General features: G+C 46.3%; 1 protein-coding gene across 1 annotated transcript; it reads right to left on the minus strand.

The window, feature by feature from the left end:
• Positions 1-1191: 1191 nt before the first annotated feature.
• GP1BA (glycoprotein Ib platelet subunit alpha) lies at positions 1192-3245 on the minus strand. Its single transcript, XM_070389307.1, has one exon. The coding sequence runs from the start codon at positions 3142-3144 to the stop codon at positions 1192-1194; it is 1953 nt and encodes a 650-aa protein (XP_070245408.1). The 5' UTR covers positions 3145-3245.
• Positions 3246-20660: the final 17415 nt, after the last annotated feature.

Genomic DNA, 20660 nt, shown 5'->3' on the forward strand with positions numbered 1-20660 from the left:
GGAAGCCGGACCGTTAGGTGGGTTGGTGCACAGAAGTCGTCGGTGGCCAAGCTCAAGAGCTGTGTTCTATCATGGGAAGAGTTCAAAGCAAGAAAAATGTCAGCGTTTCACATTAGGAAGATTCTCCCTGCACCACCCAAAGGAGGAGGGGGTCTCCCTGGAGCCAGAAATGCTTAGCCCTCACTCGCATTCTCTGGACCCCAAGTCTGGGCTTGGGCTAGAGGCAGGAGAGAAAGTCTACGCAGCATGCTAAGGGGAATGGCGGAGCCCAGGGCACCTGGGAAGAGAAGTGGGCTCCGTTTGCCTGCCTCCTGGCTTGACAGCAGGAAACCTGAGAGTAACTCAGTAAAACCCACCAAAATGGTGCTCGCTGCCAGGCCCTCCCCTGCCCTGTCCTGCCACTCTGGGCACAGCAGGAGAGCTGTGTTTCTGGTGCCCCCCGGTGCCAGGAAGCACCCACCTGGCCTAGTACTGCGGGCTGCAGGCAGATACCCTCAGTAGCATCCCTGAGCTCCCAGGAAACTTCTGATTCTTGACTTGGAACTTGCTCGTGGTGGCCTGGTTGTTGGTGACCCCTGGAGGAGAGAAGGAAGGCACCCCAGGCAGGGGAGGCGCAGGTCAGGACTAGAGCTTCTGAGCAGTGCAACTAGGGTGGGGCAGCTGGGGCCTTGGGAATGCTGGTGAAGGTGCCCCAGCCTTGTTTACCTCTCCCAAAGAAACAAAATTCCATTTTAAAATTATGTTTATTGTACAAATAACATTACGATGGTGGAAAACTAGAAAATGGTAAACAGAGGGAAAGAACAGAAAACCACCCCTATTTATACCATCCAGAGATACTCAGGGCCCACATGTTGACACATCTCTTTCCAAGTTTTCCTCAACAGGTACACTTGGGAACCACCTTTACAATGTTATTTGCTCTTTCCTAAAACTTCCCCAGAGTGGTAGTAACAACCCAGTGGTCTGGGAACCCCACCATCCATCCAGCATATGGAGCTCAGTTCGGTGACCTCCCCTCCAACTCCTCCATGATTTGTTGGGTCTGCAACTGTGTGCAGGGGAGACTCCTGATAAAGGCACAGTAATGAAGACCTCCTTGACCCTGTGCTCCATACCCACCCGCCCCCTATTAGACCCCAATAGGAGAGTCTATCAGACTCTGTCTCGGGGTCCCCAAACCACCCACCCTCAGAGGCTGTGGCCAGAGTACCTAACACCCACTGTCCCCAACAGATCCCCACCACGACCCAGGCTCAGGGCCGAAGGCCGCCGACCTGCCTGCAGAGGCCCCATGCGGCCATTAGGCCGCACCCACAGGAAAAGGCTAGAGCGGAAAGTGGGAAGTAAGCCTTGGAAGAAAAGCAGCCAGGCCCGGTGTACCATCACCTGCCTTCCCCTCTGCAGCTCCAGGTGCGCCGTGTGGGTGGCCGTGGCCAGGGCCCATGGCTTCACCTGCTGGACCCAGCACAGCAGCAGGATGAGGATCACAGAGGCAACGAGAAGCCAGAGGAGACCCAAGATATAGAAGCCCAGGAACAGACAGCAAGAGTCAGAGCTGAGAACAGGGTTGTTACTGGAACTAGCCAATCCCTGGACTTTCCAGGGGTTGTCAGATTCAGAGATGATGGTTATGGTGGATTCCAAGATAGTGGGGAGTGAAATGGATTCTGTGGAGGTTAAGAATATGGTTGGTTGTAAAGTCTCACTTATGGGTTCTGGGGTGGTCGGGGTAGTGGGCTCTAGGGTGGTCGGAGTTGTGGGTTCTGGGGTGGTCGGGGTTGTGGGCTCTGGGGTGGTCGGGGTTGTGGGCTCTGGGGTGGTCGGGGTAGTGGGCTCTGGGGTGGTCGGGATTGTGGGCTCTGGGGTGGTCGGGGTTGTGGGCTCTGGGGTGGTCGGGGTTGTGGGCTCTGGGGTGGTCGGGGTAGTGGGCTCTGGGGTGGTCGGGGTAGTGGGTTCTGGGGTGGTCGGGGTTGTGGGCTCTGGGGTGGTCGGGATTGTGGGCTCTGGGGTGGTCGGGGTTGTGGATTCTGGAGTGGTTGGGGTTGTGGGGGGCTCAGTAGTGGGGTTTAGAGTTTTGGAGGAGGTGATGGAGTCTATAGTAATCGGGGTCGTGGTCAATTTCTTAACTGGAGGCAAGGAGGACACTTGACTGCCTGGCGAAGTAGGCAATGTTAAATAGAGCAGGTCCCAGTGCGTGGTGTGGCTAGAGAGGCTGCTTACAGTGTTCACGACAGGTACCTCCTGTTCGTCTTTGTCTTCATATTCATCGTAGTCCAGGTTGTCCCTGTCACCAGGGATGTTGCAGCCATCACCCAAGAAGTTGTAGACGTACATGCCATTCATATTGACACATCGAACGCTCTTCACATCGGGGGTCATGGCCTTAATGTCCACATCCTCCTCCCATACGTACACGTTGCTGGGGTTGTCCTGCAGCCAGCGGCTGAAATAGAGGATCCCACAGTCACAGGACCAGGAGTTGTTATGGAAAAAAGCGTAAGGCAGGAGGAGCATCCCAAAGAAGTCCGTTGGTATTGTGCGCAGCCTGTTCTTTTGGAGGTAGAGGGTGTCAAGTTCCTCCAACCCTTTTAGAAGCTCAGGGGGCAGCTCTTGCAAGTCGTTTTCAGCCAGGCTGAGCTTCTTCAGGTGGGGCGTGGGCACCAGGAGCTCAGGGGGCAGAGTCCTCAGCTGGTTTCCCCGCAGATAGAGCTCTTGGAGGCGGCTCAGGCCATGCAGAGTATCAGAAGGCAATGAGGTCAGCTCGTTGAAGGACACGTCCAGGATGGAGAGAACTGGCAGTGCCCGTCCCAGCTTGGGCAGGCTTCTCAGCTTATTGTGGGCTAGATTCAGGACCTCCAGCCGTGGCAATTTCGCATCTGCCTGCAGGCTGGTCAGCTGGCTCTTACCCAGGAACAGCTCAGTGAGCTGGGACAGATTCAACACGGATGCCATGGAGAAAGTGCCCAGGGGGTTCTCACCCAGGTGGAGGATGGCGGTGTCGGCCGGCAGGTCTGGAGGCGGTGCCTTCAGTCCCTTGTTTTCACAGTTCACTTCTACCTGGCTGTCCTTGTTGCCGACTTCACAGATGGGGACAGGGTGTGAAGGGCTTGGCAGCAGGAGCAGCAAGAGGAGGAGGGGCATGGTGACCTGTGGGCAAGGGGGGCTTGAGTGGGCACCCCTCGGGCCCCCAGCAGTATGCCTCCAGGCCCTGGCCCCCACTACAGCCTCTAGGATTGTTCCAGAAACTCAGCTCCCACACTTCTCTCCCTTCCTTCCCCTCTCCTCCCCTTGCCCCGCAAAACCTAAACTAGTAGCTCCAGCCCTTGGCTGTTCTCTCTCTCTCAGGCCCTGGCCTCCCCGAGCCCTGGCCCCAGCTCACAGACCGGCAGAAGAACCTCCGGAGACACAGAGCTTCTTCCAGGGTGTGACTTGGTCCTTCTGTCTTCCAGCTCCAGGGAGGGCCTGGTTAGGGGCAGGAAGAGGGTAGGGATGGGGAGGAAATGGCAGCCTGATATGGGCTCCCAGAACCCGGGAACAGCCTCCATCCTGGACACAGGCCCTTATCACATCCTTCCACAACTTGCCCTGAGCCCTTCTTTTGGCTCTGTTCTTGCCTGCTCTCCTCCTACCTTGGGGAGATTGGGGGTAGACTCCAACCACCACTCGCTTCCAGGCTTTAAAAACCTCTCCAGCTGCCCCCCTCATTTCCCCTTCACAGCTGCATTCTTAGAATTGCCTACTTTTAACCTGGCCTCCCTCTCACTCCTCACCTTCCTCTAGGCTGCTTCCCACCTGCCCCCTTCTCCACGGACTCAGTTCTTGCCATGTACTCCTGACCCTCTATACCCACCCGACACGCTTTCCTCCACACCATCTTGTTTTCCGCAGCCTGCACACCTGTGGCCACTCCCACCTTGGGACTCATGACAGTAATTTTTTTCTTTTTTAGAGCTTTTTTTTTAATTTATTTTTGATTGAATTAGAGTTGGTTGACAGGTTGTGTTGTTCTGCTGTTACCACAAGTGACTCAGTTATACACATACATACATTCTTATTTATATTCTTTTCTATTATGGTTTATCCCAGGATATTGAATATAGTTCCCTGTGCTATACAGTAGCACCTTGTTGTTTATCCAATAGTAATTTTTTCTTGGTTTTCTTCCTGCTTCTCTAGCTGACCTTTTTCAAATCTTCTTTGTGGATTCCTCTTCTTCTATCCTTCATGAGAGATTAACCTGCCCCCAGAGTTTGGTCACTGGCCTTCTCTGATGCCACACAAACCCCCGAGCTTCTCCTCATCCATTCCCTTGCCTTCGACCACCACTTGTCCCCCCAGTGACTCTCAAGTCTTCATCTCTAGCCCAGACCCCTCTCCTGAGACCCAAACATGTATGTCCCACCGCCTTTGGAATTTCTTGGCTGTCCCACAGGCCTTCAAGCAATATGTTCAAAAAGTTTATCGCCTGTCTCTAAATAGCCTGTCTTCCTGTGTTGTCCAACCTGGTGAATGGTTTTGTCATCTGTTCAATTATATAGTACAAGCAAAATCCCTGAGATGACCATCCTTAGCTCCACCGCCTATTTAACCTGCCACCAAGTCCCACTGGTTTTCCCTCCCAATGCCCCTCAGCCCCCTTTTTTCCACCCTCACATCCACCATCTTCATCCAGGGTGCCATGTTCTGTCCACTGTGTCTCTGTGACAGCCTCTCCACTGCTCTCCCCGTTTACTGACTCCTTCCTTCTCCCCACCCGAGTGGTCCTTCAGAAACGCTCATATCCTTCCACTGCTTGAAATTCACCAATGGCTCCTTGCAACCCTCAGGAGGGAGTCTGAGATCCCTAACAGGCCTACAGAGTCTTGTAAGATCTGGCCCTTGCCCACCTGTCCAGCCCCTATCTCTTCCCTCCTTCCTTCCTTTCTTTCACTGAGCTGGATCTTAGATATGGCATGAGAACTCTTAGTTGCGGCATGCAGGATCTAGTTCCCTGACCAGGGATCGAAACCTGGGCTCTTGGCATTGGGAACTCCGAGTCCTAGCCTCTGAACCCCCAGGGAAGTCCTGAATCCCATCTCTTAATGCTCCACCCTGGACTCTAGGTTACTCTCTTTCTTGTGGCTTCTTCTCACCCTTCATCCCTTTCTGCCTAACTTACTTATCTGGAGAGTTCCAACCCAGAATTTCTTCCTCTGAAAAGCCTTTTAGGATTTCCCAAGATCCAGTTGGATGCCTGTTTCAGATAGATGTCATATCTGTTGGTCCATGGCCCCTTCCATGATGAAAACGTCCTATTGACTGTCCCCTAGAAGGGGTACCCTGCAGTCTCATGGGCCTGCCCTTATCTGCTGGTTGGTGACTGGACAAGGAACAGATACTTGAGCCAGATGCAGTTAATCCATACACCTGTTAGTTATAAAATTTTATATAATTTGTTGGCTGCAAAGAGTACTCAAAGACATGGAGAAAATGAGGCACTAAGTAAGTAGCAAGAAGCAAGGTGAAGTTGCATAGAGCCCACGACATGGAGTAAGGCCTCTGAGGCTGTTGGGATTTTTTGCCATTTTGGCATCAGTTAGGGTTTTTAGTTGTAAGCAACAGAAATTTTTTCTACTTAATTTAGGCTGAAGAGGAATTTATTGAAACTACATTGGCTACTTCACAGGCTTCTAAACGAGGGTTAGAGAACCATACGTGGGCCAGTGTAGCTGAGAACCAGGCTGCAGAACCAGTCTGGTGAGAAATCTCTGCTCTCGCTGCAAGACCATGTCTCTGAAGCTTGTTCCACTGCAACTGCTGGGCCAGGAGCTTAGCGTTAGCACAGCCTCCTGACTGCAGAGAGAGAATCCTGCATTATCCCTCCTCTGTTGTGATACTAACTCCTGATTTCAAAGTCTGGGTTCGAGAGACTTCCCTGGTGGTCCAGTGGCTAAGACTGTATTCCCAATGCAGGGGACCTGCCTTTGATCCCTGGTCAGAAAACTTAGATTCCACATGCCGCAACTAAGAGTTCACATGCTGCAATTAAGCCCTGGCACAGTCAAAACAAATAAATATTAAAAAGTCTGGGTGTAAGTCCTATTGATCTTGTACCTATGACCCAGTTACAAAGGACTCTTGGAAAGCAAGGTATCTGGCATTTTCACCTTCTATAATACAAGGCAGGTTCTGCTTCTCCAAAGATTTCCGTGTTGAAGGATTTTGCAGACACAGAAAAGGGATTCATGTGCTTTGACACCTACTGAAATGGTCCTAATGTTTTACTTTCTTCACATGCTGATGGGCTGAATTGTTTCTAATTTTGCATCGTCAAATGTTTGGGATTAACCCTACTTGGCCATTATGAATTATTCTTTAAACATAGTTGTAGGTTAATTTGCTCAGATTTTATTCAGAATTTGTACATGTAAGTTAGAAAATAGGTGTGGCCCATAGATTTCTTTGGGGGGTACATTTGTCTCTCTCTATTCATTGTGTTTTGTTATCAGAGTTCTACTGGCATTGTAAAATAAGCTGGAAATTTTTATGTTCTCTGGAAAAGTTAGAGATCATAGGGATTTTCCATGCAGTTTTGGTGGAATTCACCTATGAAACTGTCTGGGCCTGAAGACACTTGTAGGAAAACTCCTCAAATACCTTTTCAATTCCTTCTCTAATTGTTTGTCTCTTGAAGCTTCTACATCTGGAGTCAATTTTTGTAACTGTTATTTTTCTAATACAATATCTTTTTCACGTAGCTGTCAATTTATTGTCATAAATCTGTACATTTTATACTTTTATAATCTGGTAAAATCTCCATACCTGTAGTTATAACCCCTAATGTTGTTTATTTGTATTTTTGCTCTTCCTCTTCTCTGTCTTCCTCCCTGCCTCCCTTTCTTTATTGACCAAACTTGCCAAAGATTGGTCTGTTTTAGTGGGCTAGTCCAAGAACCAGGTTTATTATATTCACTAGTCAATAGTTGGGGTTTTTGATTTGATGACAAATATCTACTTTTATCTTGAATAATTTCTCACACTTTGAGCCCATTTTCTTTATTTTGTAATTTATTCTTTGAAGTATACTTGATTTACAATGTTTTGTTAGTTTCTAGTGCACTTATTTTCATGTTCTCTTTCTACCTTCTTGAGTTGAAATCTTAGTTGACTTATTTTCAATCTTGATTTTAAGGTAAACTCATTCAGTTTATACTTCTCATTTGAGTGCTGCTTCGTGTCATCTCACACATTTTATCATGTAATACCTAAGGTGAATATTTCTGATTAAAAATTTTTATTTATTTGGCTGTGCTGGTCTTATTTGTGGCACGCAGGAGATTTAGTTGAAGCATGTGAACCCTTAGCTGCCGCATGTGGGATCTAGTTCCCTGACCAGGGCTCAAACCCAGGCCCCCAGCATTGGGAGCAAAGAGTCTTAGCCATGGGCCATCAGGGAAGCCCTGAATATTTGTAATTTTTAAACCCAGCATCTATTCCTCTCAAATAAGAGGACCCCATTTCTTTTGAGAGATTACACCTCCCCAGATGAGTGCAGACTTGATGGGAGTAGGAATCCTGGCCTGTTGCTCTGGAAACCAAAATGTCTTTGGAAGTTCCTTCCACTAGATCCTTCCTGTCAGGAAGGATCACTCCAGGGATGTGACCTAATCATGGACAGTCATACTCCTCCTAGGATTTCAAACAGTGAATGAGGCGACAGAAGAAGAGAAAATAGGACTGGACTTGATTCATTTCGACAAAGGGCTCAGGAAAAGCTGTAGAATACTTCCTACTACTAATTCCTCGGAGTCACCTGATTCCTGAGCAGTTCTGGATTTCCAGTGTTCACTTGTGGCCAGTGAGCTTCTGCATCTTTTCAAGAACTCTGTGTTGGATTCTTAGGTTAGAGTTGATTTCTGTTGCATGCATCCAGAGAAATCTAATTTAGGGTTCTGGTTGTGGGTTTTTTTTTATTTATTATTTATTTGTTTGTTTTGGCTGTGCTGAGTCTTTATTGCTGCTTGGGCTGTTCTCTAGCCCCCACTACTCTTTATATATAAGAGTTACCACTACTCTTTGTTGCAGCGCATGGGTTCTAGGGCACGCCAGCTTCAGTAGTTGTGGCACGTGGGCTCAACAGTTGCAGTTCCCGGGCTCTAGTGCACAGGCTCAATAGTTTATGGTAAACTGGCTTAGTTGCTCTGCAACAATGTGGAACCTTCCCAGATCAGGGATTGAACCCGGGTCTCCTACATTGGCAGGTGAATTCTTTACCACTGAGCCGCCAGGGAAGCTCTGTGGTTCATTTTTAGAGTTTGTGCAGAAGACATTAGTTGGAGGTCTACTCAAGACCCATTCAGCTTTTCTTCTTTTGAGAAATTACTCATACTCCATTAGAATTTTTGGTGCAAATGACTCTATCCCACCAGCATATGTTGACCTAAGTTAGTCACTAGACTTCCTCCCCTTGGAAAAGGGACCTCCTCCCTTTCCTCCCCTGATACAAGCTGGTAAGGGTGTCCCATGGTCAGAGTGACTGGTCCAAGGATGGAGACAGAAAGTTAAGTTGGTCCTTTCATAATGAAGCCCAAGACTTCTGTTGGTTGGTTGAGGTATGTGTACTTTCTCTGGATGTGGACAAGGAAATAAGTAACCCCAGGTGAGTTGTTGGCATCTATTTTGTGATCACAAGGGGATCTGACCTTAGGATGAAGTTAATGCCAAGGAATTTTTAATGAAAAAAGAAACCAGGTCCTTGGCATCACTAAAATGCTTTATCAAACAGATTTTGAAGTTCAGTGAGCCAAAAATCCTCTTTTTTTAAACTGGTTGTTATTGGAATATCACTTGCAACATAATGAACTTAAAATATTGTATTTTCTATTTTTTTAAAGTGGAATTATTTACAAAGATACTTTTTAAAATTTCAGGTAGACTTTTAAAAATTAAACTTCTTATTTTGAAACAACTATCAATTCACATGAGTTGTAAGAAATAAGATGGAGATCTTGTGGACTCTACCCAATTTTCCCCAACAGTAACATCTTGCAAAACTGCAGTACGTCCAGTATCACAAACATGATATTGACATTGTTCTGTCAAGATACAGAACATTTCCATCACCATAAGGATTCTTCATGTTGCCCTTTGATACCCTTAGCCTCTTCCTTCCTACCTCCCCACTCTTCCTTACCCCTTGACCACTACTAATCTGTTCTTCATTGCTACAATCATGTCATTTCAAGAATGTTATACTGGGACTTCTCTGGCGGTCCCGGGTTAAGATCCCAAGCTTCCAACGCAAGGATATAAGGGGGCATGGGTTTGATTCCTGGTCAGGGAATTAAGATCCCACATGCTGCACGGCATGCCCCCAAAAAATGTTATATTAATGGGATCATACAGTATATAACCTTTTGAAACTGTTTTTTTTTTTTTTTCCTCCACTCAGCATAATTCTCTGGAGACTTGTACAGGTTGTTCTGTGCATCAGAAGTTCATTTCTTATTATTGCTGAGTAGTCTTCCCTAGTACGTATGTGCTACAGCTTATCTGTTTACCAGTGGAAGGACACGAAGGCTGATCCCAGTTGTTGACTTATTACAGATAGATGTGCTGTCCATGTTAGAGATTTGTGTATGAACGTAAGTCTTCATTTCCCTGGGGAAAATTGCTCTGGAATGCAATCTCTAGGTTATATGGTAGTTGCATGTTTATTTTGGGAGGCTTTATCTTTGGGTTATTCTTTGAGTTTATCCTGTTTGGAGTTTGCTCAGCATGTTACGTGTGTAAGTTTATGTCTCCTGCAAATTTGGGTAGTTTTTAGCTCTTATTTCTTTAAGAACTGTTTCAGCCTCATCTTCTTTCTCCTCTGCTTCTGGGGTTCTGATGACATATTGGCAGACCTTTTGTGGTAGTCCCACAGGTCCCATGGGAGACTGTGTTTTGTTTTGTTTTTAATTTTACTCTTCTTGCTCTCTCTTGTTCAGAATGGGTGATTTCCATCATTGAATCTTCCAGCTCACTGATTCTTTTCTCTGTCCCCTCCATCCTGTTGCTGAGCCCATTCCCTGAGCTCTTGTTTCAGTTATTATATTTTTTCAGCTCTAAAATTTCCATTTGGTTCTTCTTTAGATCTTCTCTTTCTTTGCTGAAGCTTTCTATTTTTTCATTTTTTTTCAAGCATATGCATAATTTTTGGTGAAAGCATTTTATAGTGGCTGCTTTGAATGATTTTTCAGATAGCTCTAACATCTCTGTCCCTTTGGGTGGTGGCAGCTACGGACTGGCTTTTTTCATTCAGTTTGAGACCTTCCCTGGTTTTGGTACATTGACTAATTTTTATGAAACAGGGGCATCTTAACGTTATTTTATGAGACTCTGGATCTGATTTAAACCTTCTGTTTCAGCTGGCTTTCTCTGCTACTGCTCTGGCAGGGAAGGGAGGGGCACTGCCTCCTTACTGCCAGGCGGAGGCTAAAGTTCACATTTCCCATCCAGACTATGGACGTCTCATGAGTGAGGGTGGGAGTTCCAGTTCCCCACCGGGTCACCACTGCCACTTGGGGAGGATGCGCTCATTTCTGCAGAAATGAGGGGAACTTCTGACTCTCTAGGAGGCTTCCTCTGACACCACGCCAGCAGGGAGGGCGAAAGATGACTGGTCACTGCCAGTCTGGATGGGCGTCCAGGCTCCCCTGCAATTTCTGTGGACCCTGAGTGTGGGAGGCCTTGTTACCAGCTGATGGGGGTGAAAGTTCCCACTCCCTCCTTGGCCTTCTTAGAAACCATCCCAGCAGGGATGTTGGGGCACCTTATAGCAAGCCTGGAAATCTATGCTCACCACTTGGCCTTTGTTGGTGTGGGTGTGGGTGGGGTCAATGTTTTTCTGTAATATTTGGCTGGACTCAAGTGGTTATTTTCGGAGTTTTCTGCCATTAGGCTCTCCTTTTCCTGGCGGAGAGAGCAGGCTGTGTCTGTGGTGTTTCCAGGTTGCTAATTTCTTTTCCTCCAAGAGAGGGACATTCGAGGCAAAAAGAAAACCCAGGGATCTCACCGCCATCAGGCTGTTCCTGGGGTCCTGAGGCACCTAGCCTTTCGGGTTTCTACATCTTTTTGTGTTTGTTTCCAATATAATGTCCAGTCATACTTAGCAGGTAGAATAGGAGAAGGTAAATCGATCCCATTGTCCCTCGGGTGGATTTGGCTAGCTTTTGATTGCCAACTTCTAAATTTATTGCACTTGACAGTAAACATCCCATGTATAGTGTGATGGTTAATTTCATTAATATGTATTACTTTGGCTAGGACTCACCATTCATTACCATTTTGTCTCATTTGCTTTCTCACTTTGTCTCTCTCACTCTGTTTTTTTCCTGAACCATTCGAGAGTAAGTTACAGACATCACATCTTTTCCCTCCAATATATATTTCAACATATTTCCTAAAAAACAAGGACATTTTCTTACCTAACTGTAGTATAGTTATTAATTTCAAGAATTTAATATTGATACAATACCATTATCCAACTCATGGTTCATATTCCCATTTTGCCATCTATCTGAAAAATGTCCTTTATAGCTTTTTTCCCCCAGTTGAGGATCCAGTGCAGGACTGTATCTCTTTAATTTCCTTTAGTTTCTTAACCTGTCTTTATTTTTCATGACTTCAACATTTTTGAAAAACCATCATCTAGTAATTACACAGGATATCCCTCAATTATGTAGATATTTCTTCGGGTTAGCTGATGTTTCTCATGATTGGATTTGGGTTGTTTTCCTGGCAGGAATATCAGATGAGCGATGTGTCTTTCTCAGTATATCATATCAGGAGATATACTATGTCAATTTGATCCATTACTGGTGATGTTAAAACCTCGAGTGTTTGGTTAAGGGGAATCTACTCATTCTCTCCATTCTCATGATACTATTTTTCAGGACTTCCCTGGAGGGCCAGTGGTTAAGACTTCGAGCTTCCACTGCAGAGGCTGGTTCAATCCCTGGCCAGGGAACTAAGATCCCACACGGGGCGGGGGGCGGGGCGGGGGGGGAGTGAGGGTGTGCAGCCAAAAAAAAAAAAAAAGATACTATTATTCCTTTTGTAACTAAGAAGCAGTTTTGTAGGGAGATACTTTGATAGCATGTGAATATCCTGTTCCCAAACTTTAGCCACAATCATCCATTGATGATTTTTGCACAAACCAATTGTGGCCAGGAAGGTTGAGAAACTTTTTTTTTAAAATTTTTTAGGTGATTTAACTGTATTCCTTTTTGCTTGTAATCAAAAGAACCCAACTACAACAAAAATTAGAATCAGAAGTGGGGTTCTCATGGACCTGAACCTAAGTATCAGCAGGTGGAATGGAATGTTTCTCCCTAGTATATGTATGGTAAAGCCACTAACTGGGCCACTCCCTGGGGCCTCTTGGACTCTAAGCATGAGCACTCCGTCGGGAAGGTTGTCATGGTTTGGTGGCTCTAGCTCTGAACCTCTTCTGGGAAGAGTGAGTATTAGTTCTTTGAGCTCCCTAGACTGGATTCGTTACTGTGTATAAGTTCCGCACAATCCTGCCAAAGCTGTGGTGATACTTTGTTTCATTGTTTGTCTACCCTTCTAGATGGCGAACTTTGGGATAGAAGGCACTCAGAAACATAGCCCATGCTCTAAGAGGTAGAAACTGTTGCATAGATTGACCACATCAAATAAGACACTGCCTTGGCTTCTGTGTCTCATACCCAGCTTTTATATGCTTCCTCTGGTGTCTTTTTATTATAGTCTTAAGGATTCTGCCAAAATTATTATGATATGTTTTACTACCTAGCAGGGTGATTCTCTCTTTTCTTCTCTTTTTCAAAGCTGATGTAACTATCCATGTACCTCTGTACTGTCATACACATTCTGGAATAGGTTTGTCAAGTTCCGGAAAATTTAATTTATATATTATTTTAGGGAGGATTAACATCTTTATGGGCTTCCCTGGTGGCTTAGATGGTAAAGAATTTGCCTGCAGTGCGGCAGACCTAGGTTCAACACCTGGGTTGGGAAGATCCCCTGAAGGACGGCATGGCAACCCACTCCAGTATTCTTGCCTGGAGACTCCGCATGAACCAAAGAACCTGGCAGGCTACAGTCCATGGGGTTGCAAAGAGTTGGACACAACTGAGCAACTAAGCACAACATCTTTATAATATTGACTTGACTCATCCAAACAAATTGTTGATCTTTCCATTTATACCAAAATTTCATATCTTTTTAACAGTTTTAATTTTTTTCCATAAAGGCTTTACATAAATGGAAAGAACATTCTTAATCAAGTTCTGAATACTTTATATATTGTATTACTATGGAGAAGGCAATGGCACCCCACTCCAGTACTCCTGCCTGGAAAATCCCATGGATGGAGGAGCCCGGAAGGCTGCAGACCATGGGCTCGCTGAGGGTTGGACACAACTGAGCGACTTCACTTTCACTTTTCACTTTCATGCATTGGAGAAGGAAATGGCAACCTACTCCAGTGTTCTTGCCTGGAGAATCCCAGGGACGGGGGAGCCTGGTGGGCTGCCGTCTGTGGGGTCACACAGAGTCGGACATGACTGAAGCGACTTAGCAGCAGTAGCATTGTGAATGATGTTTTGCTTTCTATAATTCCTAATGGAGAGCTGTTAGCATTAAATTTCTCTTGTAGTGATCGAAGTCCCTGACTCTCCTTTTGGTTCTAGTAGTTTGCTTATTGTTTCTGGTAGAGTGTCTACATAGGTGATCATATCATCACAGGTAACAATGGGTGTATCTTTTCCTTTCACGTCTGTGTACCGCTTATCTCATTTTCTTATCTTAGCACATTGGTCAGGACCCCCAATATTGTGGTAGTGGCAATTCTGTCTTGTATCCATGTTAACCAGGAGGGCATCATTAAATACATTAGTTATGGGATTGTTTTGTTTGCTTTGTTTTCTTTGTTGTTGTTGTTTGCGGCGCTGGGTCTTCGTTGCTGCTGTAGGGCTTTCTCTAGTTGCCTAGTGGTGGTTTCTCTTGTTGTAGGGCACAGTTTCTACGGCACTCAGGCTCAGTAGCTGTGGCGCATGGGCTTAGCTGCTTCGAGGCAGGTGGGATTTTCCCAGACCAGGGTTTGAACCCGTGTCCCCTGCATTGGCTGGCAGATTCTTAACCACTGGACCACCAGGGAATTCCCTCTGAAGTTTTATAGATTAAAATTAGGCATTGCGCCCTGACCTTCTCCTATTACAAAACACAATCATGTGATCTTCCTCCTTTAGTCCACTAACGTAGTGAATAATGGTGGTAGATTTTCTGATAATAAACCATTTGAACTGGTAGATATGGTCTCCGCTGTGAGTAACAGAATACCAGAGGTTGTACCTTAAAAATCTAAGGGCAGTAACATTTTTTTAAAGTTTATTAATTGACTTATTTATTTATTTTGGCCATACATTGTGGCTTGAGGGATCATCTTAGTTTCCAACTAGGAACCAAACCCATGCCTCCTGCAGTGAAAGCATGGAGTCCTAACCACTGGACCACCAGGGAATTCTCAAAGGACAGTAACTACTTAACGAGCAGGCTGGAGAGGGTCCATCTCAGGTTAATCCAGCACTTGATGGTGTCCTCCAGTCAAGAGTCTCTCTTGCCATCCTCAGCACACTGGCTTTTTGTCCTCATGGCACCCTCAGGGGTGCAAGCTGACTGCTGCATCCAAAGACACAAATCTGGTGGTGAACAGGAGGCAGGGACAACAGAAGCGCTAAACTGCTTTCCCATCAGTGACTCTCCTTTCACCAGCCAAGGCTAGACTTCCACCGGCACCTCCTCCCCCAGTCGACTTGTCCTGGTGTCATAAGTCAGAAATGGATCTTGGTGCTTCTGGTTGCAAGGGAGGTTTGCATTCTGAGTGTCTGGCGGGGAGCAGGGCATGGCTGTGACTAATCGTGACTCATCCCTCGGGGCTGGGGCACGCGCACTGCCTCCAACAAGCTGGGGTTCTGTCAGGAAGGAAGAATGTGGGGTGGCACACCGTCCTCACACCCCCAGGGCAAACTTGACCTCGTTAGATTGGAAGGTTTCTTTTCCAGTAAACTTCTGGATTTGGTTGCCCCATATTTCCTTTGGAGTTTTCACATTTATGTTCATAAGTGAGTGAAGCCTATATTTTTATTTTCTCGTCCATCCTTAGCTGGAGTAAAATCTTCATAAACCTAGTTGGCTTGACTTCTTTTGTTTTCAGGAACAGATTATACAAAATACAGGTGATCCATTCCTTGAAAGTTTGGTAGAACTCATTCATAAAGCTACCTGGTGTGGGTTCGCTGGGAGGGGAGATCTTTCATTACCATTTCATCACTAGCTATTCTTTATCACTGCTCCTTTCTGCTTCAGTTTACTGATATTTCCCCCTTATTTGGGTAAATACGGTCAGCCCTCTGTTTCCATGGCTTCTGGGTCCACATGTACAGAATGCCAACTGTATTTAAAATCAACTTTAAAAATTATAAAACTGAGTTGTATGCTCTATTAATAGTCCTCTATTGAGCATTTAAACAATGTCTTACTTTAAAAAAATGTATTTTATTTTATTTATTTGGCTGCGCCAAGTCTTACTTACAGCATGTAGGATTGTTGCAGCATGTGGGATCTAATTCCCTGGCCTGGGATCAAACCCCCTGCATTGGGAGCATAGAATCTTAGCTACAGGACCACCAGGGAAGTCCCAACAATGTCTTACTTTAATTTTTTCAACTAATAACCTTTTTTTGTTTGTTTTAAATCTGTGCCAGGTGGCTTATGGGATCTTAGTTCCCCAGGCCCTTGGCAGTAAAAACACCGAGTCCTCCCCACTGGACTGCCAGGGAATTCCCTAAAAACCTTTTACATTGAGCAATAACTTATACACAGAGAAATGCACAGATCTGAGGTGTACAGTTCTATGAGTTTTGAGAAATATGTCCATCCATGTAATCACCACCGCTATCAGTACAGACATTTTCATTCATTCCCTTGTGCCCCTTCTGGTCAGTCCTCTCAGCCAAGCAACTGTTGCTCCGGTTTGTGTGCAGATCTTTTACAAACATAAGTTTTTCTCTTTCTTGGATAAATTCCTAGGACTGGAATTCCTGGGTCAGATAGGAAACATACGCTTTTAATTTTGTAAGAAACTGCCAAGTTCCCAAAGTGGTAGTCTATTTTACACCTGACTTTAAAAAAATTGAGCTCTACTTACTTTTAATATTAAGAGCATAAACATTAAGAGTGTTAGGAGTCAAAAAAAGAGTGTAGGAGTATGAATCACTGGATATAACCCACTTCATTTTTTAAAAATATTTATTTGCATTTATTTATTTGGCGGTGTCACGTCTTCGTTGCAGCAGGTAGAATCTCTCATTGTGGGCATGTGGGATCTAGTTCCCTGACCAGGGATGGAACTCTGGCTGCCTTCACTGGGAGCGGAGTCTTAGCTGCTGGACCACCAGGGAAGTCCCTCACCCACTTCATTTTATAATTGCCTTTTGCCTCCTACTTGCTTGAGGAATTCCACTTCATCGGGCTAGTAGGAACTGGGAGTTCTTAGCAGTTTTTCTCTGACTCAGTAATTTTTTCCCTGGACCTTCAACATCTGTGAAATCCTAGGGATGCATCTACAGTCAGATCACCTTCTCTGAGGCCAAGCCCATGAGGTCATAGAAACTTGCTGTGAAGGTGCTCCCAGTTCTTGACTGATACTGAGACTTCTCTTCATAATTCGTTTTCTAGTCTTCTGTCCTGAAGTGAAAAGTTGATTGGAGATCCCCTTTAACAAGATGACTAGTATGGACTTTCTTTCCTGTACTGGTAAGTCCCAAGGACTTGTTTATCCAAGATGGGACAGAGAGCAATGCCTGGGGAGAGTGAGTCCTTCACCCTGGGCCTCTGGGAGCCCCTGGATCCCCAAGGGTGCCCCATGGGGACAGCTTCACTCCCTCCTTCCTCTTCCTGTGTCTCTCCCTTTCTTTCCCCTCCCCCTCTTTTTTAGCCACATCGCTGGGCTAAAACTAAGATGTGAGATCTTAGATGAAACATGCACCCTCTTCATTGCAAGCGTGGAGTCTTAACCACTGGAACAGCAGGGAAATCCCCTAGTTTTCAACATCAATATAATATTTTATCTTCATTGTATTGCAGATTCTCATATATTGGAACAGATATTATTTTGTTCCACTGAAATGAATAGGCAGTTTTCAAAAAAAGAAAAAGAAAGAAGAGATACACATAGATGGATAAACTATCTGCTGAAAAAAAAAATCTCAATTTTCTTCATCAAGACATGTAAATTGGACTTCCCTGGTGTCCAGTGGTTTAGAATCTGCCAATGCAGGGGCCATGCGTTTGATCCCTGGTCAGGGAACTAGATCCCACATGCTGTGGAGCAACCAAGCCTGTGTGCTATAACTACTGAGCCTTTGAGACTAGAGCCCGAGCTTGCTGCAACTAGAGAAAGCCCGTGTGCAACAATGAAGATCCGGTGCAGCCAAAAGTAAATAAATACATTTGTAAAAAGACATGTTAATCAAAATAATGAGACAGCAGTGTTCACCTCTTGGTTTGGCAAAAAGTCTTAAATTTGATAATAGGCTGCCTGGGGAGGGTATGAGGAAACAGGTATTCTTGTGATGTGTTGGAGTGAATGTAAGTGTGTGCATGCTTTTTGGACAACAACATGACAAAAGGCATCAATAGTTGTTTTTTTCTAATACATAAACTCTTTGCCCTGGCAATTTCACTGCTAGAAATTTACCTTATGGATCATTTGCAAAGGTCCAGGAAAGTTAAATGCATACATAGAGTTGCATAGTATGTGATCACAAAACCCAAAATTGTTAGCTTCTTCAATGTCTGTACACTGGGCAATGCGTTGTCTATGACTTACATGCATGCAGTGGAGCACTGCAGCGATAAGGAGACTGGGGGAGACTCATGTGTGATGATACGAGCCAATCTCTACAATATGCTGAGGGAGAAAAAGCTACCAAATAGTAAACATAGTCCCTTCAGTTGTATCCAACTCTTTGCAACCCCATGGACTGTAGCCCACCAGGTTCCTCTGTCCATGGGATTCTCCAGGCAAGAATACTGGAGTGGGTGCCATTTCCTTCTCCAGAGGATCTTCCTGACCAGGAATCGAACCTGGGTCTCTTGCATTGCAGGCAGATTCTTTACCCTCTGAGCCACCAGGGAAGGTTATATGTGTATATACATACATATATTCACACACACATATGCCAGACTTTGGTCTAAGAGAATTTAATTTACAGGCAGCTGTTAACCTTTAGGAAGATGAAAGCTTTTGGTTTTCACTGTGTCTTTCTGGACCCTTCCATTTTTCTGGGGATGGCAGGTATTGCTTTTTTATTGTCAGAGGCGTTTTCCCGGGCGTTATGTTATGGGACATTTTTGTTTTCTTTGTATCACTTTATTTTTCTTACATCTTAACATTTTTAAGCCAAGGAAAGGGAGATGTGCTGGTAAGGTACTGTAGTACCTCATTCAATCAAAGGAATCACTGGGCAACCAGGCTGCAGGAGGAGACAAGCACAGCTGGGCCTCAGGAATTTGTGGAGCCAGGGGCTGGGCGGCTGGAGGCCTTTTCTTGTCTTTACTCGTCTTTGTATATCAGCCGCATTCTCTCTCACTCCATGGAAAATGCAAGGAATGAATGTGGCTGTCTCGTGCAGCAGAGAGACTGACCCTGAGTTCCTGTTTAACAAAATTCTTAGGAAAAACTTTCTTTGGCTTGGCTTGGGTCAGGTGTCCTCCCCTTGGCCCATCAACTCTGGCCAGGACTGTGGGGGTCGGGAGGGGGGCATCTTTAAGGAGCTGGCAGCTCCTCTGTGGTCAGGTGATTGGACAGGAGTACTTCTCAGTAGAAGGGAGGGTGCTGGGAAGATACACACTCATTTATTATTTTTTTTTCACACTCATTTATTCTTACTTATTCATCCAGTAAACACTTATGGAGCCTGTTATGTCCTGGGCTCTGGGCCATGTGCCGTGAACAAGGAACCCAGCAAGGTCTCAGCCATCCAAGGGTTTAGGTCCCAGAGCCAGAGACAGGCTAGAAATCAGTGTCTGCCACACCCCTGCCCCATCCTGGCTCAGTCAGACCCACTCTCCAGGTCCATCAAAAAAGAGGAGCCCCTCGGTTGCCAGTGGCGGGGCCTCAGCCTGGGGATGTTGCCCCCGTGGGGTGCTGATGGCTGAGGAGCAGAGCTGGCTGCCCGGGCAGCACAGCTGTTCCGAGTTGCCAGCCAAGAGCCAAGAGCCTGGAGGTGAAGGGAGTGGCTTCCTGTTGAGCTGAGATCTTTGGCTCCAGCTTGGAAGTCAAGGAGTCTCCAGAAACTGCCAGGCAGCCCACTGAGCTTCTGTGGAATTTTTAGTTGTCCTTTTTATGGACAAAACCAGCATCTTCCCTGGAGGTCCAGTGGTTAAGACTCTGCACTTCCACTGCTGGGTCCAGGGTTCGATCTCTAGTCCGAGAACCAAGATCCCAGACGTGCCTCGTGGCGAAGCCAAAAAAAGTAAAAAGTCCAGGCCTGGATCAGGTGCCTGACTCCAAATCAGCCTCTTCATCCCTCAGGTGATGTTCATCCAGAGCAAACACTGGAAAGATGCTGGCTCAGCTCTGGGCCGGCACTGGCGGGTGGGGGAGGGGCAGGGGGGAGGGAGGGTGAGAGCCCCTCCTGGGGACTCCCCCAGGGAAGGATTTTCTGATGTGCTGACTCTGCAGGAGATGCCCCTGGGATTCACTGGTGTTAGCAAGATCTCCACCCGTAAGTTACCACCCCGCTGAGACTCTGCAGTAAAGCCCTCTCCTGGAGAACATGAGAGATGTCTGTGGCCAGCGACCCAGGCTTCAGTCCCAGGTTTGGGATTACGATTCCTCCTCACTGTCCCTCCACCCCAGGCTACTCTCCTACATGCAGGTTGTTGGTCCAAGTGTGGGTTTGCCCCTTTATGTGTCTTACACGACGTCTATGTGTGTGTGTGAGAGAGAGCTGTATTGTTTATGCATGATGTAGTGATGGTGCTTAAACTGAGGAGTTAGTCCATCGTTTGGAAAATGGACAGAAACCACACCTGGAGGAGGTTGAATGTAAACCCGAGGACACTGGACTCTGAGGTTGAGAGCTTTTTCAAAGGGCCCTTGTCACCATCAGTCTTGGAAGTGAGACATTTCAATCCTGGCTGGAAGGGTGTGATGCGTCTTCAATTGTGGCTGTGAGAATGGGCTCATGACAGGGTGTCCTGGTAACTAGATATGTAGGAGGCAGGTTGGGTTGGTTAGTGATGGATGGCACTGGTCGTGTGGCCATGCCCACCACCCTGGGTAAAGGGGGGCATCTTTGGCCCATTCCACCACCTTTCTGTGCCTGCACCCACAGCATCATGGCATCAGGCAGCAAAGCCTGAACTGGCTGCCTCTGGAGAGAGGTCAAGGCTGATGTGGGGCCAAGACTAGGGGTGAGATGCGGTGGAAGACACAAGAGAGCAGAGACCACACAGTAGGAAGAGGACGTACGAGAAAGAAAAAGCAGGCGTGAGAGGAGCCCAGAGCAAAGGCAGCAGTGGCCAGTTCCCAGGGCTGCCTTGGGCGCTGACAGTGGTCCAGGCTGTCCCAGTCTATGTGGAAA

Source organism: Bos mutus, chromosome 19 (genome assembly GCF_027580195.1).
Source record: "Bos mutus isolate GX-2022 chromosome 19, NWIPB_WYAK_1.1, whole genome shotgun sequence".
NCBI lineage: Eukaryota > Metazoa > Chordata > Mammalia > Artiodactyla > Bovidae > Bos > Bos mutus.

Bases quoted from the DNA above. Each gene is read 5' to 3' on its own strand.
- GP1BA (XM_070389307.1), bottom strand. From the start codon at position 3,144: ATGCCCCTCCTCCTCTTGCTGCTCCTGCTGCCAAGCCCTTCACACCCT.